The following is a 20,434-nucleotide window of genomic DNA, read 5'->3' on the forward strand; positions in this document are numbered from 1 at the left end:
AAGGTTATTGTCAGTGTCTCATTGTGCCTGGGGTAATTTAATTTGTACTTGCAAATTGGAATTTATATTAAGAATGTTCGTTCCTGATATGAGGTTATCAAATTTTTCACACTTATAACCACTTTTCTTCAGTTTTGAAATAGCTTTGCCAAACTATCTTGTTAATGAGATGGCCATTAAAATGTCTAGCCTCAGGCAAGGATTTATTTGATTAACAATATATTAATAACTATTGTGATGTATGGGTTAAATAATATCTGGGTAATATTAATGAGGTAACTTTGTCTGCCGACTGTCCTTTTACTGTTAATTAGTCGCAAGAATTGTAGTCAAACCTTCTTTAAGATAACTTTATTGAATATCACATTTCTGCGGACGAAAAACTGAATTAATACAAGAATAATTCCAAAAATCATAGATCTTCTGCAGATTCATTTAACATTGCAATGCAAAATACCAAAATATTGAAAGGGCGGCATGGTGGCGCAATGGTAGAGTTGCTGCCTTACAGCTCTTGCAGCACCAGAGACCCGGGTTCGATCCCGACTACAGGTGCTGCCTGTACGGAGTATGTAAGTTCTCCCCGTGACCGCGGGTTTCTCTGATATCTTCGGTTTCCTCCCATACTCCAAAGACGTACAGGTTTGTAGTTTAATTGACTTGGTATAAGTATTAATTTGTTTGTGCACGTTGGGTTGATTGCATTAGTCGAAACAGGGAGGACCAAGTGAAGGTTGCAATCTCCCGCAAACCTTGGTCTTCCGTTAAATCCCTGGAAGACTTTGACTCCAAGAGTGGCGCAGAGCCTGGAAAGATGCCAACATCAACAATGGAGAGGTCATCACAGACCCCACAGTGAAACCACCGGGTTTTCACCTCCATCGCAAGCAATGGCTAACCCAGAACAGAATCCGCACCCTCCATGCAAGAACAACCCATCACCTGCATAAGTGGGAGATGACAGACAGCCCTGCTTGTGACTGCTTGCAAATTACTTCTCATTGAGGCTTTTCCCTGGGGCCATCAAAGCCATCCATCTATTAACTGATGCTGTCCTGGCCTGGATGTCTACCCTTGATCTACAACACGCCATAGGCAAGAAGAAGAAAAAGTGTAAATTGCCCTCAGTATGCGTAGGATAGTGTTAATGTGCGGGAATCGCTAGTCAGTACGGACTTGGTGGGCCAAAGGGCCTGTTTCCGCGATGTATCCCTAAGCTAAAAAACTAAACCTGTGTTTCTTGCGAGATTTTATTTGTAATCAGATTTGAGCATATAGCTTTTGCTAAGTATACTCTTCAAAAACTGATTTTATTCAGTTCATGTAATTAAATTGATACTGTTGTGCATTATTAAGCAAATGCAACCTGATTTTTGTAGAAACAAGGAACTGCAGATGCTGGTTTAACAAGAAAAGATGCAAAGTGCTGGAGTAACACAGCGGGTCAGGCAGCATACCTGGAAAACATTGATAGGTGATGTTTCATGATTGGACCCTTTTTCAGACAGGACGATCTCTACACAAAACTTCACTTATCCATGTTCTCCAGGGATGCTGCCTGACCTGCTGAGTTACTCCAGCATTTTGTTGTTCTAACCTGATTTTTGGATCGTTTTCATCTATCTGTCATATTTACTCCCAAAAAAAATAATCTCAGTCGTCTTCTGATTGCTAATTGATCATTTTCATGTTTAACATATTACATAGCCAAATATTTCATATTTCAAGACATGAAAAACTCATTTGGATTTGCTTAGAGCATTTCCTATATCTTAAAAGAAAAAAAAGTTAATACGAATATAGCTTGTGTTTAAAAAATTGTGAAGTGAAGTACAGAAAGCATTTTCAAATTCTTAAATAATAGTTTCTCATTATTTTTCCATTACACTACACATATCAATACCAGAGGCAACCTGTGCCTACACCATTTTTTACCATATCAATGAATAATGAAATGACTGAAGCAAAAACTATTGTTCCAATACCAAAGCTGGATATAATACTGTTGTAGTTGGTCTTGGTATAAAATTCCAAGATGGAATTTGCATCTGTAAGACAAAACTGTACCTGCCATTTTAACGATAATGTACAGCTAAGACTTTCGATTGTTTGAAAGAAAATACCATCAATGATTGGGAACAAGTTTACCCTAACAACCAAGCCAGTCATTTTTCACATTCCCTACTTTGACAATCTTCAAGCTTTCATCTTCCAATTTGAGATAGTACCAATCCTTGAAGAAGTAGCTGTATCCTGCGCAAAATGTAGGAAAAAAAAAGACTTTCAATGCACATTTATAAACGCCGGCTCGTAAACAGGTCCCCTGGCCAACCGAGTCCCCGTCGACCAGCGATCACCCCGTACACCACTATCCTACACACTAGGGACAATTTTACAATTTTTACCGAAGCTAATTAACCTATAAACCCGTACGTCTTTGGAGTGTGGGCGGAAACTAGAGATCCCGGAGAAAACCGCGAGCAGTCACGGGGAGAGCGTATGAATTCCATACAGACAGCACCTGTAGTCAGGATCGATCCTGGGTCTCTGGAGCTGAGGCAGCAACACTAACACTGCATCACTGTCGCCCCCTAAATTATGGAATGGGGTGGTGGAACAAGTTTGTTAAAAGCCTGGGGGACAAAGCCTGGCGAGTGATCGGCTGAGTTTGTAGAAGGGCCTCGATCTGAAACATGACTTTTCAGGTCGAAACATCACCAATCCATATTCTCAAGCGATGCTGCCTGAGTTACTCCAGCACTTTTGTGCCTTTTTAAAAAAAATTGCAGAACATTACTGGATTCATTAGTGATTCTCGGGTCACCACAGGAGCTTGTCTAACCTCAAGCACATTCCTGACGTTTGAATGGGAGGTCATAGAAGCCTGGAATCCCCAGCAACTCTGCACTGTGAGCAGCAGAGGGTTCTCTGTGGAACTACCGACCACCCAATGTAGGGAACGGTCTGAAGGAGGGCCCTGACCTCGCCTGTCCATTTGTCTCCACAGATGCTGGCTGACCCACTGTGGAAGCAAACCTAATCCCCAGATTCTGTGGTAACATTAAGCTGCCTTGGCATTAGAGCGTGTTGGACCCAGCAACATCTCGCATACCCACAAGATGTTCAAGTAACCGACTCTTTTGATTTTTTTCTAACTTATGGCCAGAACTGGCACCAACTAATCACCACTTCATATCTAACCCAGCAGTAAATCATGCCATGGGTTCTTGTCAACTGCTCTGAAAGTAAGCAGAACACTATGCCTCAAACTTTTACCAATGAACATAGAACAGTACAGCACAGCAACAGGCCCTTCGGCCCACAATGTTTGTGCTGAACATGATGCCAAGTTAAAATGATCTCATCTGCCAGACCATGATCGAAATTCCCTGCATTTCCACGTGTCTGTCCAAAAGCACTACAGCACACCCCTCTAGCAATGCGTTCCAGGCCCCTACCACTCTCTGTGTAAAAATCATGCCCTTCACATCTAGATTAAACTTTCCTCCTCTCATCATTGAACATTCCCACCCTGAGATAAAAAATGTTCTGACTACCTACTCCATCTATGCCACTCAAAGTTTTATATATGTCTCAGGTTTCCCCTCAACTTCCAACGTTCCAGAGAAAACAATCCAAATGTATCCCACTTCTCCCAGTAGCTGAAACCCTCTAATCCAAGCAGCATTCTGGTAAACGTCTGCTGCACCCTCTCCGAAGCCAACACATCTTTCCTGCAATGGGGCCACCAGAACTACAAGCAATACTCCAAACGCAGCCCAACCAATGTCCTACAGAGCTGTGAGTACAGACAGCACTCATAGTCAGGATCGAACCCGGGTCTCTGGCGCTGTAAGGCAGCAACTCTACTGCAGCAACACCCTGGCAATTCTTACTTCCAAAGGGAGCTTAACTTATGCAGAAACTATTGAACCAGATGATGTGTTCCGTGGATTTTATGACTCGTTTGCTTGCCTTTACTATTTCTATAAGTTTGAAACAATTGGTGACCCCAGTCCGTTATGCCACCACAAACCGTTGTTATTGCAATGGTTTGTTTAAGTAATGGACATGCCTTGTTCGTGGAAAAGACATAAATTAATAAATGTGCATGGGGGATCATGCATTAAGTCATGGGGAACATTGTTTAGCTTCCTTATTTTTAACCAGTAACATTCCATGGTATTAATCTACTGTAAAGACATCAATCTCACCGTTTCCAAGAGACTCTAGGGCGGAACCCACGTTATTTGGGATCCCACTCCAGGCATCTGCAATTAATTTAGGGAATCCAACATCCATTTTCTTCTTTGCTTCATTGTATCTGCAAGAATTTAAAACCCAGACCTTTTAGTTATAATAATGCAACTTACTCCTACGATGACCAATGATTGCATGTCAGTTTGTCCAGACCAGTTTGTCCAACATGCTCCATCTACACTAGAATGTTATTCTTTCACTTAATTTAGAGATACAGCATGGAAACAGGCTCTTCCCCCGAGTCTGCGCTGACCAGCGATCCCCGCACACCAACACTATCCTACAAACACGAGGGACAATTTGCAATTTTAACCAAAGCCAAATATCCTACAAATCTGTGCGTCTTTGGAGCGTGGGAGAAAACCGGAGCACCCGGGGAAAATCCACGTAGGTCACGGGAATAATGAACAAACTCCATGCAGACAGCACCCGTAGTCAGGATCGAACCCGGGTCTCTGGCGCTGTGAGGCAGCAACTCTACCACTGTGCCAAAGTGCTGCCCAAGATATTATATTTTATTTTGTGACAACAAAAATAAACTAATCTGCATCATTGTAAAATCCAAGGTTTTACATTTTGCACATTGGAAAGAATAACGAATGGTTGTTCAAGCTATAATCTTAAAACATTGTTAATTAATATTTAGAGCTTCAACTTACCTCCAGAATTTGTCACCTGCGAATAAATAGGTCTTCTTGTTTTTCTTCCAGTTAAAAGCTGCATCGATTCGTGGCAGGTCACTTGGAAGACCGAGCGTAGATATTTTCTTGGGGTATCCCTTGTCCAGTTCGCTGGCAGTGTAAATCCAGTACTGATCACCTACGGAAGGAGAGCCAGTGTTTTCTAGTGATATAGTGTGATTGAACATTGCTGACCTGTGGTTTCTTCATGTTATCAGCCCTGCACTCCAAAAAACCTTTTATTGCTTTCATAATTATTCTCACATTGTGATATTAGTATTGAACTTCTGAACGGCAAGATGATGGAGAGATATTTCTAACATTATTCGAGGAAATTGATTTTATACTGCAATCCAATGTCACCACTATTAAAATCAAGCATTTCCTTTTCTTTCACACATGACATAATTCTTACTTATTATTGGTTTTTATATGACACATAGTGGCGGTAAAGGTTCTAAATGTGGAAAAGGTTTATTTCTGAGATTTTCTTTAGCCGAGTCACTGTACCCATAGGATTTACCTCGGAGCTTGCATAGAGTGCAAAAATAACGGCATTATTGCCTTTTAGATTAGGGCGGATTTCGTAGCTATAAAGAGTTTTTAAAAAGTTCATGCATCAGAAGAAACTGCAGATGCTGGTTTACCGAAGATAGACACAAAATGTTGGAGTAACTCAGCGGGACAGGCAGCATCTCTGGAGAGAAGGAATGGGTGACGTTTCGGGTCGAGACCCTTCTTCAGACTGAGAGTCAGGGGAGATGGAGTCTAATGATATAGATGGGTAAGGTGTGAAAATGACAGATCAAAGCAGATGATGATAAGGAAATGTAGAATGGCTCATTGTTGACCGAGTGGAAGGTGACCAATTAAAATTTGTCAAGTGGCTAAACAAATTGGTAAAAGTGCTGCAGCTTGCAGAATTTTGGCTAGGTCCTTGACACTGTATCTGCCAGTTTGTTTAATAAACCATAAATGTGATGTATTTACTGAGCCAGAGTGAATATTAAGAATGATACCTGCAAAGAATATATTCTTTTCCTGAATAGGGTCCTCATAGGCAGCGTCAATTGTATCAGGTAGGTCAACCCAGTAGATAACAACGAGATTCGGTCCGCTGGGTTTGCTCCGAGGATTTGTGCTCCTCCAGAAGAATCTGAAAGAAGAAAAGATTTGAGAGACCTCACAATCAACAGATTCCTCCGAATGCCCATTTCTAATCATCCTTTACACCGTATCTATCTGCAGCAACATTTACTAATTCCTTCTCTTTTTGAGATTATTCCCTTTGACAATTGTATACCTGGAAACAGAATAAAATAATAGTTGAAAAACCTATTCTACGTCTTTCTCAAGTGGAAGAATAACATGGTCTCTGCAATTACAAGACCTGTCCCACGGTACGAGTTCATTCCAAGAGTTCTTCCGAGTTTGCTCTGATTTGAACTCGGAGATTTACGGTAGTTGGCCACTCGTCAGTACTCGGGGCTCTCGTGGACATGTTGAAAAATCTTCACGAGTCTTCCCGTGCTTACCTGCCGTTAGCGAGTCTTCCCGAGTGCCTGCCGTTAGCGTAACGAGCCGCTAAGAGACGTCCCCGAGCTCCGACGTACCCGCTAGGCTCATTCTCCGTGCTTACCACGAGTTTGATTTTTTTTAAACTCCGGAGAGCTCTTGGAATGAACTCGTGCCGTGGGACAGGGCTTTTCAGTAGTAGGCTCCCCTCGGTCATGACTGACCATGGGTGATGCATCCTAGTTTGCAGGTGATGTACAATACAATATACAATACAAATTTATTGTCATTTGAGCCCCAGTGAGACTCAAACGAAATTTTGTTTCCACAGCCATACAAACAAAAACAATGTCCTACAGACATACACACAATTAAGTTCACACAAACATCCATCACAGTGAACCCACTGTGATGGAAGGCAAAGTCTTTTCTCTCCCCTGCTCTCCATTTCTCTCCCAATGTCCAAGCTCCAGGCGGGTGATGATAAGTCCCACGGCCATTTTAGGCCGCGCGGGGCGATTTACGGCCCCGCTCCCGGTCTGAAAGTACAAGGTCGGAGCCCCAGCGTGCGATGGTGAGTCCCACGGCCATGAAGACCACACATCCCACGGCCATGAAGACCACAAGTCCCACGGCATCCGACCACACATCCGATGTGTGGTCGGATGCCAGCCTGGGCGATGTCATATGGAGGACAGGCTGTTGCCCATGCAGCACATCCCCCCTCTCCATGTCGCTGATTGATCCAAAGGAACAGCAGGGCCGTTACAGTTTGGCACCAGCGCCATCGCAGGAGCTCCCTGAGCGAGGTTGTAGACAACGACAAACTCCCTTAGGGGCTCCGACTCTGGATTTTTTTGAGGTTTACTCCAGGAGCCTTTTTCATGACTGGATATGGCCACAAGGCAGTGGAGGTTTTAAATCAGAGTTTTCCCTCGCCTAGATGGACTGCCTTCCCAGGCTGACGAGCCCCATCTGCCCGATTACAGTAGATTCTACCAAATTTGCTTAAATACAGGAAATTACAATAACATATGTCTGAAACAATCACATTATAATAAAAACTTTCATTTTCAATAGATTGAATCATTTAAATCACTTCTACATTATCTTTATACAAATATCAGTAATAAGAATAAAAGTAATGGGCTTGTCCCACTTAAGCAATTTTTTCGGCGACTGTCATTGTCGTAGCAGGTCGCCGAAAAACCGGCAACTGGACCCCCCTTCGACAATGTCTACAACAACCTACTACCTAGTCGACGTCAAGCTACCGACAACCGGCGACCCATTAGGACGTCCACCTACGACCACACCTACGACAACCTACGTTCACCCGCGACAGGGTACGACCCTGTCGGTGACAACTGAAGACTATGGACTGTGACTTTGGCAGCACCATGGACTTCAGTTTTGCACGATTATGGCTACATGTTATTAAGGTATTGTATCATCGATTATATATATATATATGTATATAGCATAAATGGGGTTGTTAAGCTGCAGAAGCCGTGGGCGGCACGGTGGCGCAGTGGTATAGTTGCTGCCCTTGCAGCGCCAGAGACCTGGGTTCGATCCCGACTAAGGGATGCTGTCTGTACGGAGTTTTGTAAGTTCTCCCTGTGACTGCATGGGTTTTCTCCGAGAACTTCGGTTACCTCCCACACTCCAAAGGTTAATTGGCTTGGGATGAATGTAAAATTGTCCCTAGTGTGTGTAGGACAGTGTAAAAGTGCGGGGATCGCTGGTCAGTGTGGACTGGGCAGGCCGAAGGGCCTGTTTCCGCACTGTATTTCAAAACAAAAATGAAACTAAGATAAGAATTTTACCGTTCCATTGCCGGTGCATATGACAATGAAACACTCTTGACTCCTGGTGAATAACAAGTAGATATAAAATGGGTAAAGAGTCCGTACCTATCTTTAAAGAAGAACATTTCTCCTCTCATGTACATAATTGCATCAAAGACCAAGTTCTCCTTACAAAGATCCATTGGCGTAACTGGACCCTGTGTTGGTGACAAAGGCTTACCAGCTGGAGCACCTGAAGAGAATGCAAAGGACAAACAATTATATTCAGTTGACAGGAGGCAGTAGGAAGGTTAATAATTGTCCCATTCATAAAATATTGATAAGCATCATGGTAGGATATAAGTAGGAAGGAACTGCAGATGCTGGTTTAAATCGGAGATAGACACAAAAAGCTGGAGTAACTCAGCGGGACAGGCAGCATCTGTGGAGAGAAGGAATGGGTGACGTTTCGGGTCTCCCGAAACGTCACCCATTCCTTCTCTCCACAGATGCTGCCTGTCCCACTGAGTTACTCCAGCTTTATTGTGTCGATCTATGGTAATATATAACATGAATTTACAAACTATGCCTACTTCTTGCATCTCAGTTATCCTTGGACTGATATTTAGATTTATCTCTGATGTTGATATGCAACTGTTACAGTCTTTGTTCGATATGCAACTGTTTAACATGCAATAAAGACATTTGAATTACTGAATCAGTTAGTTAATTAGTTTGGTTTATTGTCACGTGTACCGAGGTACAGTGTGCTATCCAGTCAGCGGAAAGACTATATATTATTACAATCAAGCCATCTGCAGTCTACAAATAAAAGCTGGGATAATATTCCCAAGATTTGCTCAAATTAATTTCTCGTCATTATGCTTTTTATAATATTTAAACAAGTTGAGGGAAAAGAAGGTGAACTCAGTTTTTCTAGAGACATGGAGTCATACAGTGAGGAAACTGGCCTTTCAGCCCAATTTGCCCACACCGCCCAACATGTCCCAGCTACACTAGTCACACCAGCCTGCGTTTGGCCCATATCCTGCCAAACCTATCCTATCCATGTACCTGTCTAATTGTTTCTTAAACGTTGCAATTGTCCTTGCCTCAACTACCGCCTTCTGAAGCGAGTCTAGGACCAAGATGAAAAAAACATTTTTTACACCGCGGGTGGTGAATCTGTGGAATTCTCTGCCACAGAAGGTAGTTGAGGCCAGTTCATTGGCTATATTTAAGAGGGAGTTAGATGTGGCCCTTGTGGCTAAAGGGATCAGGGGGTATGGAGAGAAGGCAGGTACAGGATACTGAGTTGGATGATCAGCCATGATCATATTGAATGGAGGTGCAGGCTCGAAGAGCCGAATGGCCTACTCCTGCACCTATTTTCCATGTTTCTATGTCTTCTTCAAGTTGCAGTGTCTTATAACCCATTTAAAGAACATGTTTGTTCACAACAGTCAAGCTGCAGTGTGCAAAACAAATTATTGATTTCCCATTATGAATTTTGTCCGCTGTCACTGTACCGTAGAGTTTCTGAATGCCGGAAATATCATCTTGCGACAGCCTGAAGTTTCTTGTAAAGGTGTAAATTGGAGCCATTAATGCCCCCGGATCTTGGGAATGCTCTAAGCCGAGTGCGTGGCCAAACTCATGAGCAGCGACAAGGAAGAGACTGTAACCTGCAAGAAACATACAGAAACATCAGTATTATTTTAGCCAACTATTCACAGAGGAAGGGCAGGATTGAACCCGGGTCTCTGGCGCTGCGAGGCACTAACTCTACCGCCATGTCGCCCCCTTCTAGAAATATAGTTTTTAAACTTTTATGGTCACAAGATCATAAGCTACAGGAGTAGAATTAGGCCAACACGAACGCCATTCAATCATGGCTGATCTATCTCTCCTTCCTAAACCCACTCTCCTGCCTTCTCCCCATAACCTCTGACACAATACACAATACAATTTATTTGTCACTTGAACCTCATAGAGGCTCAAATGAAATGTTGTTTCTGCAGTCATACACACATGAAAAAAAAAGACCCAAGACACAACACAATTTACACAGACATCCATCACAGCGCATCTCCTCCTTGCTGTGATGGAAGGCAAAAAAACTTCTCTCCCCTGCACTCCCCATTCCCCTCCCGATGTCAGAGTCAAAGCCCCCGGCGGGCGATGGCAATTGTCCCGCGGCCATTAAAGCCACGCCGGGTGATGCAAGGCCACGCTCCGGGTCTTGTTGTTGGAGCCCCCGGCGGGCGCTAGCAAAGTCCCGCAGCCGTTGAAGCCACGCCGGGCGATGATGTAAGGCCCCGCTCCAGGTCATCCTCGACCCCGCTACTCGGGCGGGAGAAGTCGCCGTTGCGGAAGCCTCGAAAAGCGGTCTCCCACCAGGGACCCGCGGGCTCCCGATATTACTGTCTGCCAGACCTGCGGTAAGCCTCCGAATCTCCGGGGGTCGGCTCACAGCAGCACGCCACCAACGCTCCACCCGCTCTGGACTCGGCCAGCTCCATTATGGTGAGTAGCTCCGCAGCTCCACGACTGGAGCCCAAGGACGTTCCTGCTGGAGGCCGCTCCACGTTGCAGCCCCAACGACAACGGAGACCCGACAGGGAAAAGGTCGGGTTCTCCGTGCAGGGGAAAGATTTTAAAAGTTTCCCCCCCCACACACACACACACACACACATACCCCATCAAAAAAATAATAAAAACTACATTAAAACGGGACAAAAAATAACAAAAAGACAAACGGACTGCAGAGGCCGCTGCGACGTGAGTCGCGCCGCCCACCTGTACTAATCAAGAATCTATCTATCTCTGCCTTAAAAATATCCCCTGACTTGGCCTCTGTAGCCTTCTGCAGCCAAAAATTCCACAGATTCATCACCCTCTGACTAAAAAAAATCTCCTCATCTCCTGCCTAAAAGAACGTCCTTTAATTCCGAGGCTGTCTTTTAGTCCTTAATTCTAATCCTTTAGTCCTAGACTCTCCCACTGGTGGAAACATCCTCTCCACATCCACTCTATTGAAAGCCTTTCACTATTCTGCATGTTTCAATGAGGTCCCCCCTCATTCTTCTAAACTCCAGCGAGTACAGGCCCAGCGTCGACATACGCTCATCATAGGTTACCCCCTCTCATTCCTGGGATCATTCTTGTAAACCTTCTCTGGACACTCTCCAGAGCCAGCACATATATGATCTTGTCTACCACTTACCATTGTCAGGGCAGAATCCCCACTTGCTGTCATCATCAAAACTCCCGGTGGTGGCGCACCACATCTTTCCATCGTTACGTCCATTTGTGGTGCAAGAGTCAAAGGTATTCCGAAGGAAAACGAAAGGAAATACACAGGGTGCACCATCTGAATTCCCCCCGATAGTTGCCGAGGCTGAAATGAAGAAATTAGTCCAATTAAGCAATGTGAAATAAACTACAAATCTGCAGTCTGAAGGAGGCTCCCGACCCAAAACGTCGCCTATTCCTTTCCTCCAGTGATGCTGTCTGGCCCGTTGAGCTACTCCAGCTTTTTGTGCCTATCTTCAGTTCAAACCAGCATCTGCAGTTCCTTCCTATGCTATAAATCAACAAACTAAGTATTGGGGACAAAAGACAAATTGCTGGAGTAACTCAGCAGGTCAGGCAGCATCTCTGAAGAACATGGATGGGCGATGTTTTGAGTCGGTACACATCTTCATGAAATGTCGTCGATCCATGTTCTCCCGAGATGCTGCCTGACCCGCTGAGTTACTCCAGCACTTTGTACGTGCTTTTTTTTGTAAACCAGCATCTGCAGTTCCTTGGGTCTAGGTGCAGTGAAATGTTACAAATAGACAATAGATCTAGAATCACAAGGCCCACAAGGTCATATTATTATCACATTCATTCTGACATGAAGTATAATGTTCAGTAAAGGTAGCTACTATAAAAACAAACCATTCCCTGAATCATTTGTTATTGCTATGGTGGACATGCTATAGGAACAATCCATTGAGAATTGTTTGAATTTTGAATAAAGGAACTTTTCCCCAAAAAGTATTTCAACAACATAATCAAATAATCACAACATGGCTGGATAGGTTGAACCAGTTTAGTTTACAACAGAAAAATAGAGTGGAAACAGGCCCCATGGCCTCCCGAGTCCACACCGACCAGCGATCCTCATACACTAGCATCATCCTACACACTAGGGACAACTTACAATTTTCTTTTACCAAAGCCAATTAACCTTTGTCAATGGCCTATGCTCCCTCGAGGAGCAAAGGGCTTAAGAAGAAGAAGAAGAAGAATTAACCTAAAAAACCCTGTACGTTTTTGGAGTGTGGGAAGAAACCGGCACACGCGGTCACAGGGAGAACGTACAAATACTGTACAGGCAGCACCCGTAGTCAGGATAGAACCCAGGTCTGACGTTGCAAGGCAGTTGTGGTTTTAGTACCGTTCAGCACAGAAATGCTCATTGAGTTTGCGACTTTTCGCAGTTTTTACTTTAAAAGCTCCTGGAGTTCATTCCAAAACGTTGCAGGACATGTATCAATGACGAATGGCAAGAGCCTTGTGCAAGTGGTTGAAGTCTCAAAGTGGAGCTGAAATTAATTTGGAGGAGGGAACCGCAGATGCTGGTTTAAACCGAAGACAGACACAAAAAGCTGGAGTAACTCAGCGGGACAGGCAGCATCTCTGGAGAGAAGGAATAGGTGACATTCCGGGTCGAGACCCTTCTTCAGGCTGAGTCAGGGGAAAGGGAAACGAGAGATATTGATGATGATGTAGAGAGATATAGAACAAAGGAATGAAGGATATGCAAAAAAGTAATGATGATAAAGGAGACAGGACATTGTTAGCTGTTTGGGCTAGGTGAAAACAAGTTACAGAGAATGAGACTCAATAAGATGACTGAAGCTAGTATAACAAGTTGGGTGGGGGAGAGATGGAGGATTGCATGGGTTACTTGAAGTTAGAGAAATCAATACTCATAGCACTTGGTTGTAAGATGCCCAAGCAAAATATGAGGTGCTGTTCCTCCAATTTGTGTTTGGCCTCACTCTGACAATGGAGGAGGCCCAGGACAAATAATATGTTCCTTCTATGGAAGTAATGCACTTTTGTAAATCCAACATCCACATTGAAATGATTATCCTTCGCAGATAACCTCATCCAAGAATGTTTCTATTAAAAGAACGTTTGCCAAAATTAATTGTTATTGAACAACCGCACTTTGCTACGTTGCATGACAGAAGTGCACGTGAAGCAGAAAATAAATACCAGAGTGATGATCTGTCCACCAATGTTATTTCCCAATAGCTGCTGCTCTGGGAGCACAAAGAAAGAATTACTGGATTGTTGATTGTAGCTGAGCTACTCTGAGAAATTATCAAACTTGTCTCAGTAGAAAAAGGGCCATCCATTGGAAATATAGAACCAAGAAACTGCAGGTGCCAGAGGTCATAGTCTCAGAATTAAAGCACATTCCTTTAGGAAGGAGATAAGGAGAAATTTATTTAGCCAGAGGGTGGTGAATCTATAGAATTCATTGTCCTAAAAGACCGTGGAGGCCATCAATGGATATCTTTAAGGCAGAGATATATAGACATTTGATTAGTAAGGGTGTCAGGGGTTTGGGGGAGAAGACAGGATATTTGGTTAAGAGGGAAAGATAGATCGGCTATGACTGAATGGCAGAATAGACTTGATGGGCCGAATGGCCTAATTCTGCTCCTATCATATATGAACTTATGAACATGCCTATCTCAAGAGTTGCGGCACGCGACCAACTGCTCTCTGTATACCATAAGCGTTTCATAATCTGCTCCCAATTATAGAGTGTTACAGCACAGAAACAGGCCCTTTGGCCCATTATCCCATTAGCTCGTTAGGTGCTCGCGAAGTGGCGGCGCCTAACGGCAGCGGTTCGACTGCAGTCCGTCTGTCTTTTAAAATAATTTTGTCCCATTAGATGTGTGCTTTTGGTTACAATTTTTATTATTTTTTAGCTGTGTATATGTATATGTGTATCTCTGGAATTCTCTGCCACAGAAGGTAGTTGAGGCCAGTTCATTGGCTATATTTAAGAGGGAGTTAGATGTGGCCCTTGTGGCTAAAGGGATCAGGGGGTATGGAGAGAAGGCAGGTACAGGATACTGAGTTGGATGATCAGCCATGATCATATTGAATGGCGTTGCAGGCTCGAAGGGTCGAATGGCCTACTCCTGCACCTATTTTCTATGTTTCTATGACTGCTCTCGAGCTGGTGATAGGATGGTTCAGTTGCTTGATATCAGCTGGGAAGAAACTGTCCCTGAATCTGGAGGTTTGCATCTGGCACAGAGGTATAGTAGTGTGAAGGTGGGAGAGGGGAGAAGAGGGGGTCTCGACCCGAAACATCACCCATTCCTTCTCTCCAGAGAGGCTGCCTGTCCCGCTGAGTTACTCTAGCATTTTGTGTCTATCACTGGCCAGGGTGAGACTGGTTCCTGATTATGCTGGTGGCCTTGCCGAGGCAGCGTGAAGTGTGGGTGGTGCCAATGGAAGTGAGGTTGACACACTGTTGGAAACGTAACATGCACTGCAAAATATCTTACCCATCTGAAAAGTGCAAGCTTATTATTGCTGGGACACTTTGCAATGCTGTCAAAGGTAGACACAAAATGTTGAAGTAACTCAGCGGGTGCACCCTCTCAGTCTGAAGAAGGGTCTCGACCCGAAAGGTTGCCCATTCCTTCTCTCCAGAGATGCTGCCTCACTCGCCGAGTCACTCCAGCATTTTGGACACTCCGCTGCGGCAAGCCTCAACGACTTCCGCCCAGTTGCACTTACCCCCATCATCACCAAGTGCTTCGAGAGGCTGGTCCTGGCACACCTCAAAAGCTGCCTACCCCCCACACTGGATCCCTATCAGTTTGCCTACCGCAAGAACAGGAGTACGGAGGATGCCATCTCAACGGTACTTCACTCCGCCCTCTCCCACCTCGACAACAGAGACACTTACGTAAGAATGCTGTTCATCGATTACAGCTCAGCATTCAACACCATTATACCATCAAAACTGATCACCAAACTCGGTAACCTGGGCATCGACCCCTCCCTCTGCAACTGGATACTGGACTTTCTAACCAACAGACCCCAGTCTGTTAGGTTAGACAAGCACACCTCTTCAACCCTCACCTTGAACACCGGCGTTCCACAGGGCTGTGTGCTGAGCCCCCTCCTCTACTCCCTCTTCACCTATGACTGCACACCTGTACATGGTACTAACGCCATCATCAAGTATGCAGATGATACAACGGTGATTGGCCTCATCAGCAACAACGATGAGTCGGCCTACAGGGAGGAGGTCCAGCACTTAGCAGCATGGTGCGCTGACAACAACCTGGCCCTTAACTCCAAGAAGACCAAGGAGCTCATTGTAGACTTCAGGAAGTCCAGAGGCGGCACGCACACCCCCATCCACATTAATGGGACGGAGGTGGAACGTGTTTCTAGCTTCAGGTTCCTGGGTGTCAACATCTCCGATGACCTCTCTTGGACCCACAATACCTCAACTCTGATCAAGAAGGCTCACCAGCATCTCTTCTTCCTGAGGAGACTGAAGAAGGTCCATCTGTCTCCTCAGATCCTGGTGAACTTCTACCGCTGCACCATCGAGAGCATCCTTACCAACTGCATCACAGTATGGTATGGCAACTGCTCTGTCTCCGACCGGAAGGCATTGCAGAGGGTGGTGAAAATTGCCCAACGCATCACCGGTTCCTCGCTCCCCTCCATTGAGTCTGTCCAAAGCAAGCGTTGTCTGCGGAGGGCGCTCAGCATCGCCAAGGACTGCTCTCACCCCAACCATGGACTGTTTACCCTCCTACCATCCGGGAGGCGCTACAGGTCTCTCCGTTGCCGAACCAGCAGGTCCAGGAACAGCTTCTTCCCGGCGGCTGTCACTCTACTCAACAACGTACCTCGGTGACTGCCAATCACCCCCCCCACCCCCCCCGGACACTTATTATCACTTATTATTATTTATTCAAATCATTTGCTATGTCGCTCTTCCAGGGAGATGCTAAATGCATTTCGTTGTCTCTGTACTGTACACTGACAATGACAATTAAAATTGAATCTGAATCTGAATCTGAATCCAGCATTTTGTGTCTACCTTCGATTTAAACCAGCATCTGCAGTTCTTTCTTACACATCTTACAATGTTGTCCGATAGCCTATTAAATACAGTCAGCAGAGAGCAGTCAGGAGATTCCACAATGACCTTTATACGAGAGGGTTCCAACGCTTGCTATTCCAACATTTTCTGACAGGAAATGGCAGCTGATAGTGGACGTTATGAAACTTGTTATTCTTGACTCCAGAGCCCATGGATATTTGGCCGGGAGGCAAGAGAGGAAATCAGGGAGGAATGGTTTGAGGAATCAAAACAAACACTGTAGACGCTGATAATCTGATGGATGACAAAAACAGAAAATGCTGGAAAAATCACAGCGGGTCAAGCAGCAGCTACTGTTTCAGGTCGAAGATCTTTCATTAGAAGTGAGAATGAGAGAAAACAAATGTATAAAGTCTAGGGGGGCAGATATGGTGGAGGAAGGCGATGGTTGGAATAAGGTGACCATTACATGGGTAGTCAATCCGTTTGGTTCAGAGATCCCAATAATACTCTTCCACAGTGAGGAGCATTTTGCATGTTTGACTGTCCTTTAGACTTTACGGAAACACGGAAACAAGCCCTTTGGCCCACAGAGTCCACGCCGAACAGCGATTACCCCGTACACTGACACTATCCTACGCACCTGGGACAATTTACAATTTTTACCGAAGACAATTGACCTACAAACCTGCACGTCTTTGGAGTGTGGGAGGAAACCGGAGCACCCGGAGAAAGCCCACGCAGGACACGGGAAGAACGTACAAACACCGTACAGTCAGCACCGGTAGTCAGGATCGAACCCGGGTCTCCGGCGCTGTAAGACAGCAACACTACCGCTGCGCTACCGTGCCGCCCTAGGGTACAAGGATCGCCAGTCGGTGCCGTGTCTCTAAACAAAACGAAAAAATGATCGACAAGTACCTTGTTCCGGGCAAAAGCCATATTTTCTGTCTGTATCATAGTTGCTGGTCGTACTGCACCATCGATAACCATCACTTCTCCCTTCAGTCGTACAGCTGTTAAACTCCTTGCCGTCAAAGGCAAATGGAAACGTGCAGGGCACCCCATCACTGTTGCCGCCCATGGTGAATAGTGCTGTGAAGAAGCATAGCCTGTCAGGGAACTCACTTCACCACAAACAATTGCACGTAGTTAGTATGAGAGTGATGTTGTTAAGCCACCAACATTGGAGACCCTCAGACTATCTTTCATCAAATTTCACTGGACTTTATCTTGCACCATACGTTACTCCCTTTATACTGCATCTGCATACAGTGGACGGCTTGATTGTAATTGTGTATAGACACAAAATGCTGGAGTATCTCAGCGGGACAGGCAGCATCTCTGGAGAGAAGGAATGGGTGACGTTTCGGGTCGAGACCCTTCTTCAGACTCAACCCGAAACGTTACCCATTTCTTAGAAACATAGGAAATAGGTGCAGGAGTAGGCCATTCGGCCCTTCGAGCCTGCACCGCCATTCAATATGATCATGGCTGATCATCCAACTCAGTATCCTGTACCTGCCTTCTCTCCATACCCCCTGAACCCTTTAGCCACAAGGGCCACATCTAACTCCCTCTTAAATATAGCCAATGAACTGGCCTCAACTACCTTCTGTGGCAGAGAATTATTCTCTCCAGTGATGCTGCCTGTCCCGTCGAGTTACTCCAGCATTTTGTGTCTATCTTTGGTTTAAACCAGCATTTGCAATTCCTTCATACACTTGTAATCATGTATGGTCTTTCTGCTAACTGGATAGCACTCAACAAAAAAGAAAGCTTTTCACTGTACCTCGGTACATGTTTCAATAAACTGAACTGGAAAGAGTGCAGAGAAGATTTATGAGCATGTTGTCAGGACTTGAGTGCCTGAGCTACAGGGAGTGGCTGGGCAGGTTAGAACGTTATTCCTTGGAGTGCAGGAGTTTGAGGAGTGATCTTATAGCGGTGTAGTGGAACAGATAGGGTAGATGAACAGAGTATTTTACCAGAGAAGGAGAAGAAGAACCAGAGAACAAAGATATAATGTGAGAGGGGGAGAGATTTAATAGGAACTTGAGGGGCATTTTTTTTACCTAGAGGGTGGTGTGTAGAGGGAACGAGCTGCCTGGGGAGGTGGTTGAGACAGATATTATAACAACATTTAAAACAGGTACATGGATAGGAAAATTTTAGTGGGCTAGGCCAGATCCATGAATGAGAAAAGTTTTGAGGGATATGGGCCAAATGGGGGTAGATGGGGCAAGTGTAGATGGGGCATTTCTGTCAACATGAGCAAAGTTTGGCCAAGTTTCCAATGCTGTATGACTCTATATGTACAATCGATCAAACAGATGCCAGGAAAAATAATCTGTCTTGCTTAGTTCATGAACTTAACTAAAAGCTAGATTTCATCGTTATAGTTGAAGGAACAGAAACATCTGTTTCATGACTCATATTTAACAAGCAGATTCAGCTGCAGTAACTTGGGTGAACTGTCAGCTATTATGCAGCTTCAGATCAATTGTGGTTTTCATAGTTTAGAGCATGCTGCTGATTCATATGCACATGCAGCAAATATAAAGGTACAAACACAATCCTTAAGTGAAATCACATGTCTACGTTGCTGAACAGAAGTACAATAACTGCAGCAGACTACCGGTGCCAGGAGTAAACTTTCAGGACTGGAGCTACAATGCTGCCTTCAGCTAAATCCAGCTTGTAAAATTCTTGTGTAACAGCCACAGGAAAATGCGACATGGTTTATTTACTTGAAAGTGAGCCCATTTTTGCCATGTTTACAACTTGATATCCAGTTTTATGTAAGGTGTTGATCCACTTCTGGACAGTGTGTGGGAGTTTGGTTCCTTTCTCAATAGAGATTCAGGAAATGTTTCTTCCCAGCTGTTATCAGGCAACTGAACAGCCCTCTCATCAGCTAGAGTTTTAGCCCTGACCTCCCATCTACCTCGTTGGAGATGCATCTTGAAACTGACTTTATTAGATTTCAATGTTATATCTTTATAAACTACAGTACATGTTATACCGTTGTACAATTATACAGTGCATGTTGTAACTCAACGGGACAGGCAGCATCTCTGGATAGGAGTGGGTGACGTTTCAGGCCAAGACCCTTCTTCAGACTGAGTGGAAACTTCAGTCTCAGTCTGAAGAAGGGTCTCAACCATAATATCACCCATTCCTGCTCTCCAGACATGCTGCCTGTCCCACTGAGTTACTCCAGCATTTTGTGTCTATCCTCACCACTATCTATGTAAGCTCCTGCAGCCCATTAATATCTGTCACAAATATTCAGTTTCCCTGAATTTGGGTATTAATATATCTTATTCCCATGTTCGACCATTTCTCACCATAAATGCAGCTGCCTAATCCCCATGGCATTTCAATCCTTCCTAATCTACATTCTCTCCATTGCTTTAAAGCGAGAGGAAGAACATTGAAAGAAAATGGGCGGGAGAAGAGAGTGGTGGGTGCCTGGAATGTGCAGTGCAGTGGTGGAAGCAGATACGATAGTGGCATTTAAGAGGCTTTTAGGTAGGCTCATGGATATGTAGATAGATGGATCATGTTCGTCACAGACAACGTGGGCCAAAGGGCCTGTTCCTCTTCTGTACTTTCCTATGTTCTATGTCCAGTCCTCTCTTACAGAGAAGATTTAAGAGAAGGGTGCGGAGAAGATTTACAAGGACGTTGCCAGGACTCAAGAGCCTGAGCTAAAAGGGAGAGGTTAAGCAGGCAACGGCTCCATTCCTTGCAGCGCAGGAGGATGAGGGGGTGATGTTATGGAGGTGTACAAATTAATAGGAATAGATCGGGTAGACACACTCTTGCCCGGAGTAGGGGAATCAAGAACTTTAGGATATACGTTTAAGGTGAAGGGGTGGAAAGATTGAATAGAAACCTGAGGAATAACTTTTTCACGCAGAGGGTGGTAGTTGTTTGGAACGAGTTGCCGGAGGAGGTAGTTGAGGCAGGTAGAATTGCAACGTTTAAGAAAAACATTTGGACAAGTGCATGGATAGGACAGGTTTAGA

General features: G+C 44.7%; 1 protein-coding gene across 1 annotated transcript in view; it reads right to left on the minus strand.

Moving 5' to 3' along the window:
• Nucleotides 1–1,236: 1,236 nt before the first annotated feature.
• Nucleotides 1,237–20,434, minus strand: part of mmp2 (matrix metallopeptidase 2) — a 33,042-nt gene continuing 13,844 nt past the window's right edge. Inside the window, exons 6-13 of the mRNA XM_033036315.1 lie at nt 17,322–17,495; nt 11,472–11,645; nt 9,775–9,930; nt 8,372–8,498; nt 5,960–6,096; nt 4,920–5,079; nt 4,215–4,324; nt 1,237–2,253 (exon numbers count right to left, since the gene is read on the minus strand). Of these exons, the coding sequence (XP_032892206.1) occupies nt 2,150–2,253; nt 4,215–4,324; nt 4,920–5,079; nt 5,960–6,096; nt 8,372–8,498; nt 9,775–9,930; nt 11,472–11,645; nt 17,322–17,495 (1,142 nt within the window). The 3' untranslated portion in view covers nt 1,237–2,149. The remainder of the gene's footprint in view (nt 2,254–4,214; nt 4,325–4,919; nt 5,080–5,959; nt 6,097–8,371; nt 8,499–9,774; nt 9,931–11,471; nt 11,646–17,321; nt 17,496–20,434) is intronic.

Source organism: Amblyraja radiata, chromosome 17 (assembly GCF_010909765.2).
Source record: "Amblyraja radiata isolate CabotCenter1 chromosome 17, sAmbRad1.1.pri, whole genome shotgun sequence".
Lineage (NCBI taxonomy): Eukaryota > Metazoa > Chordata > Chondrichthyes > Rajiformes > Rajidae > Amblyraja > Amblyraja radiata.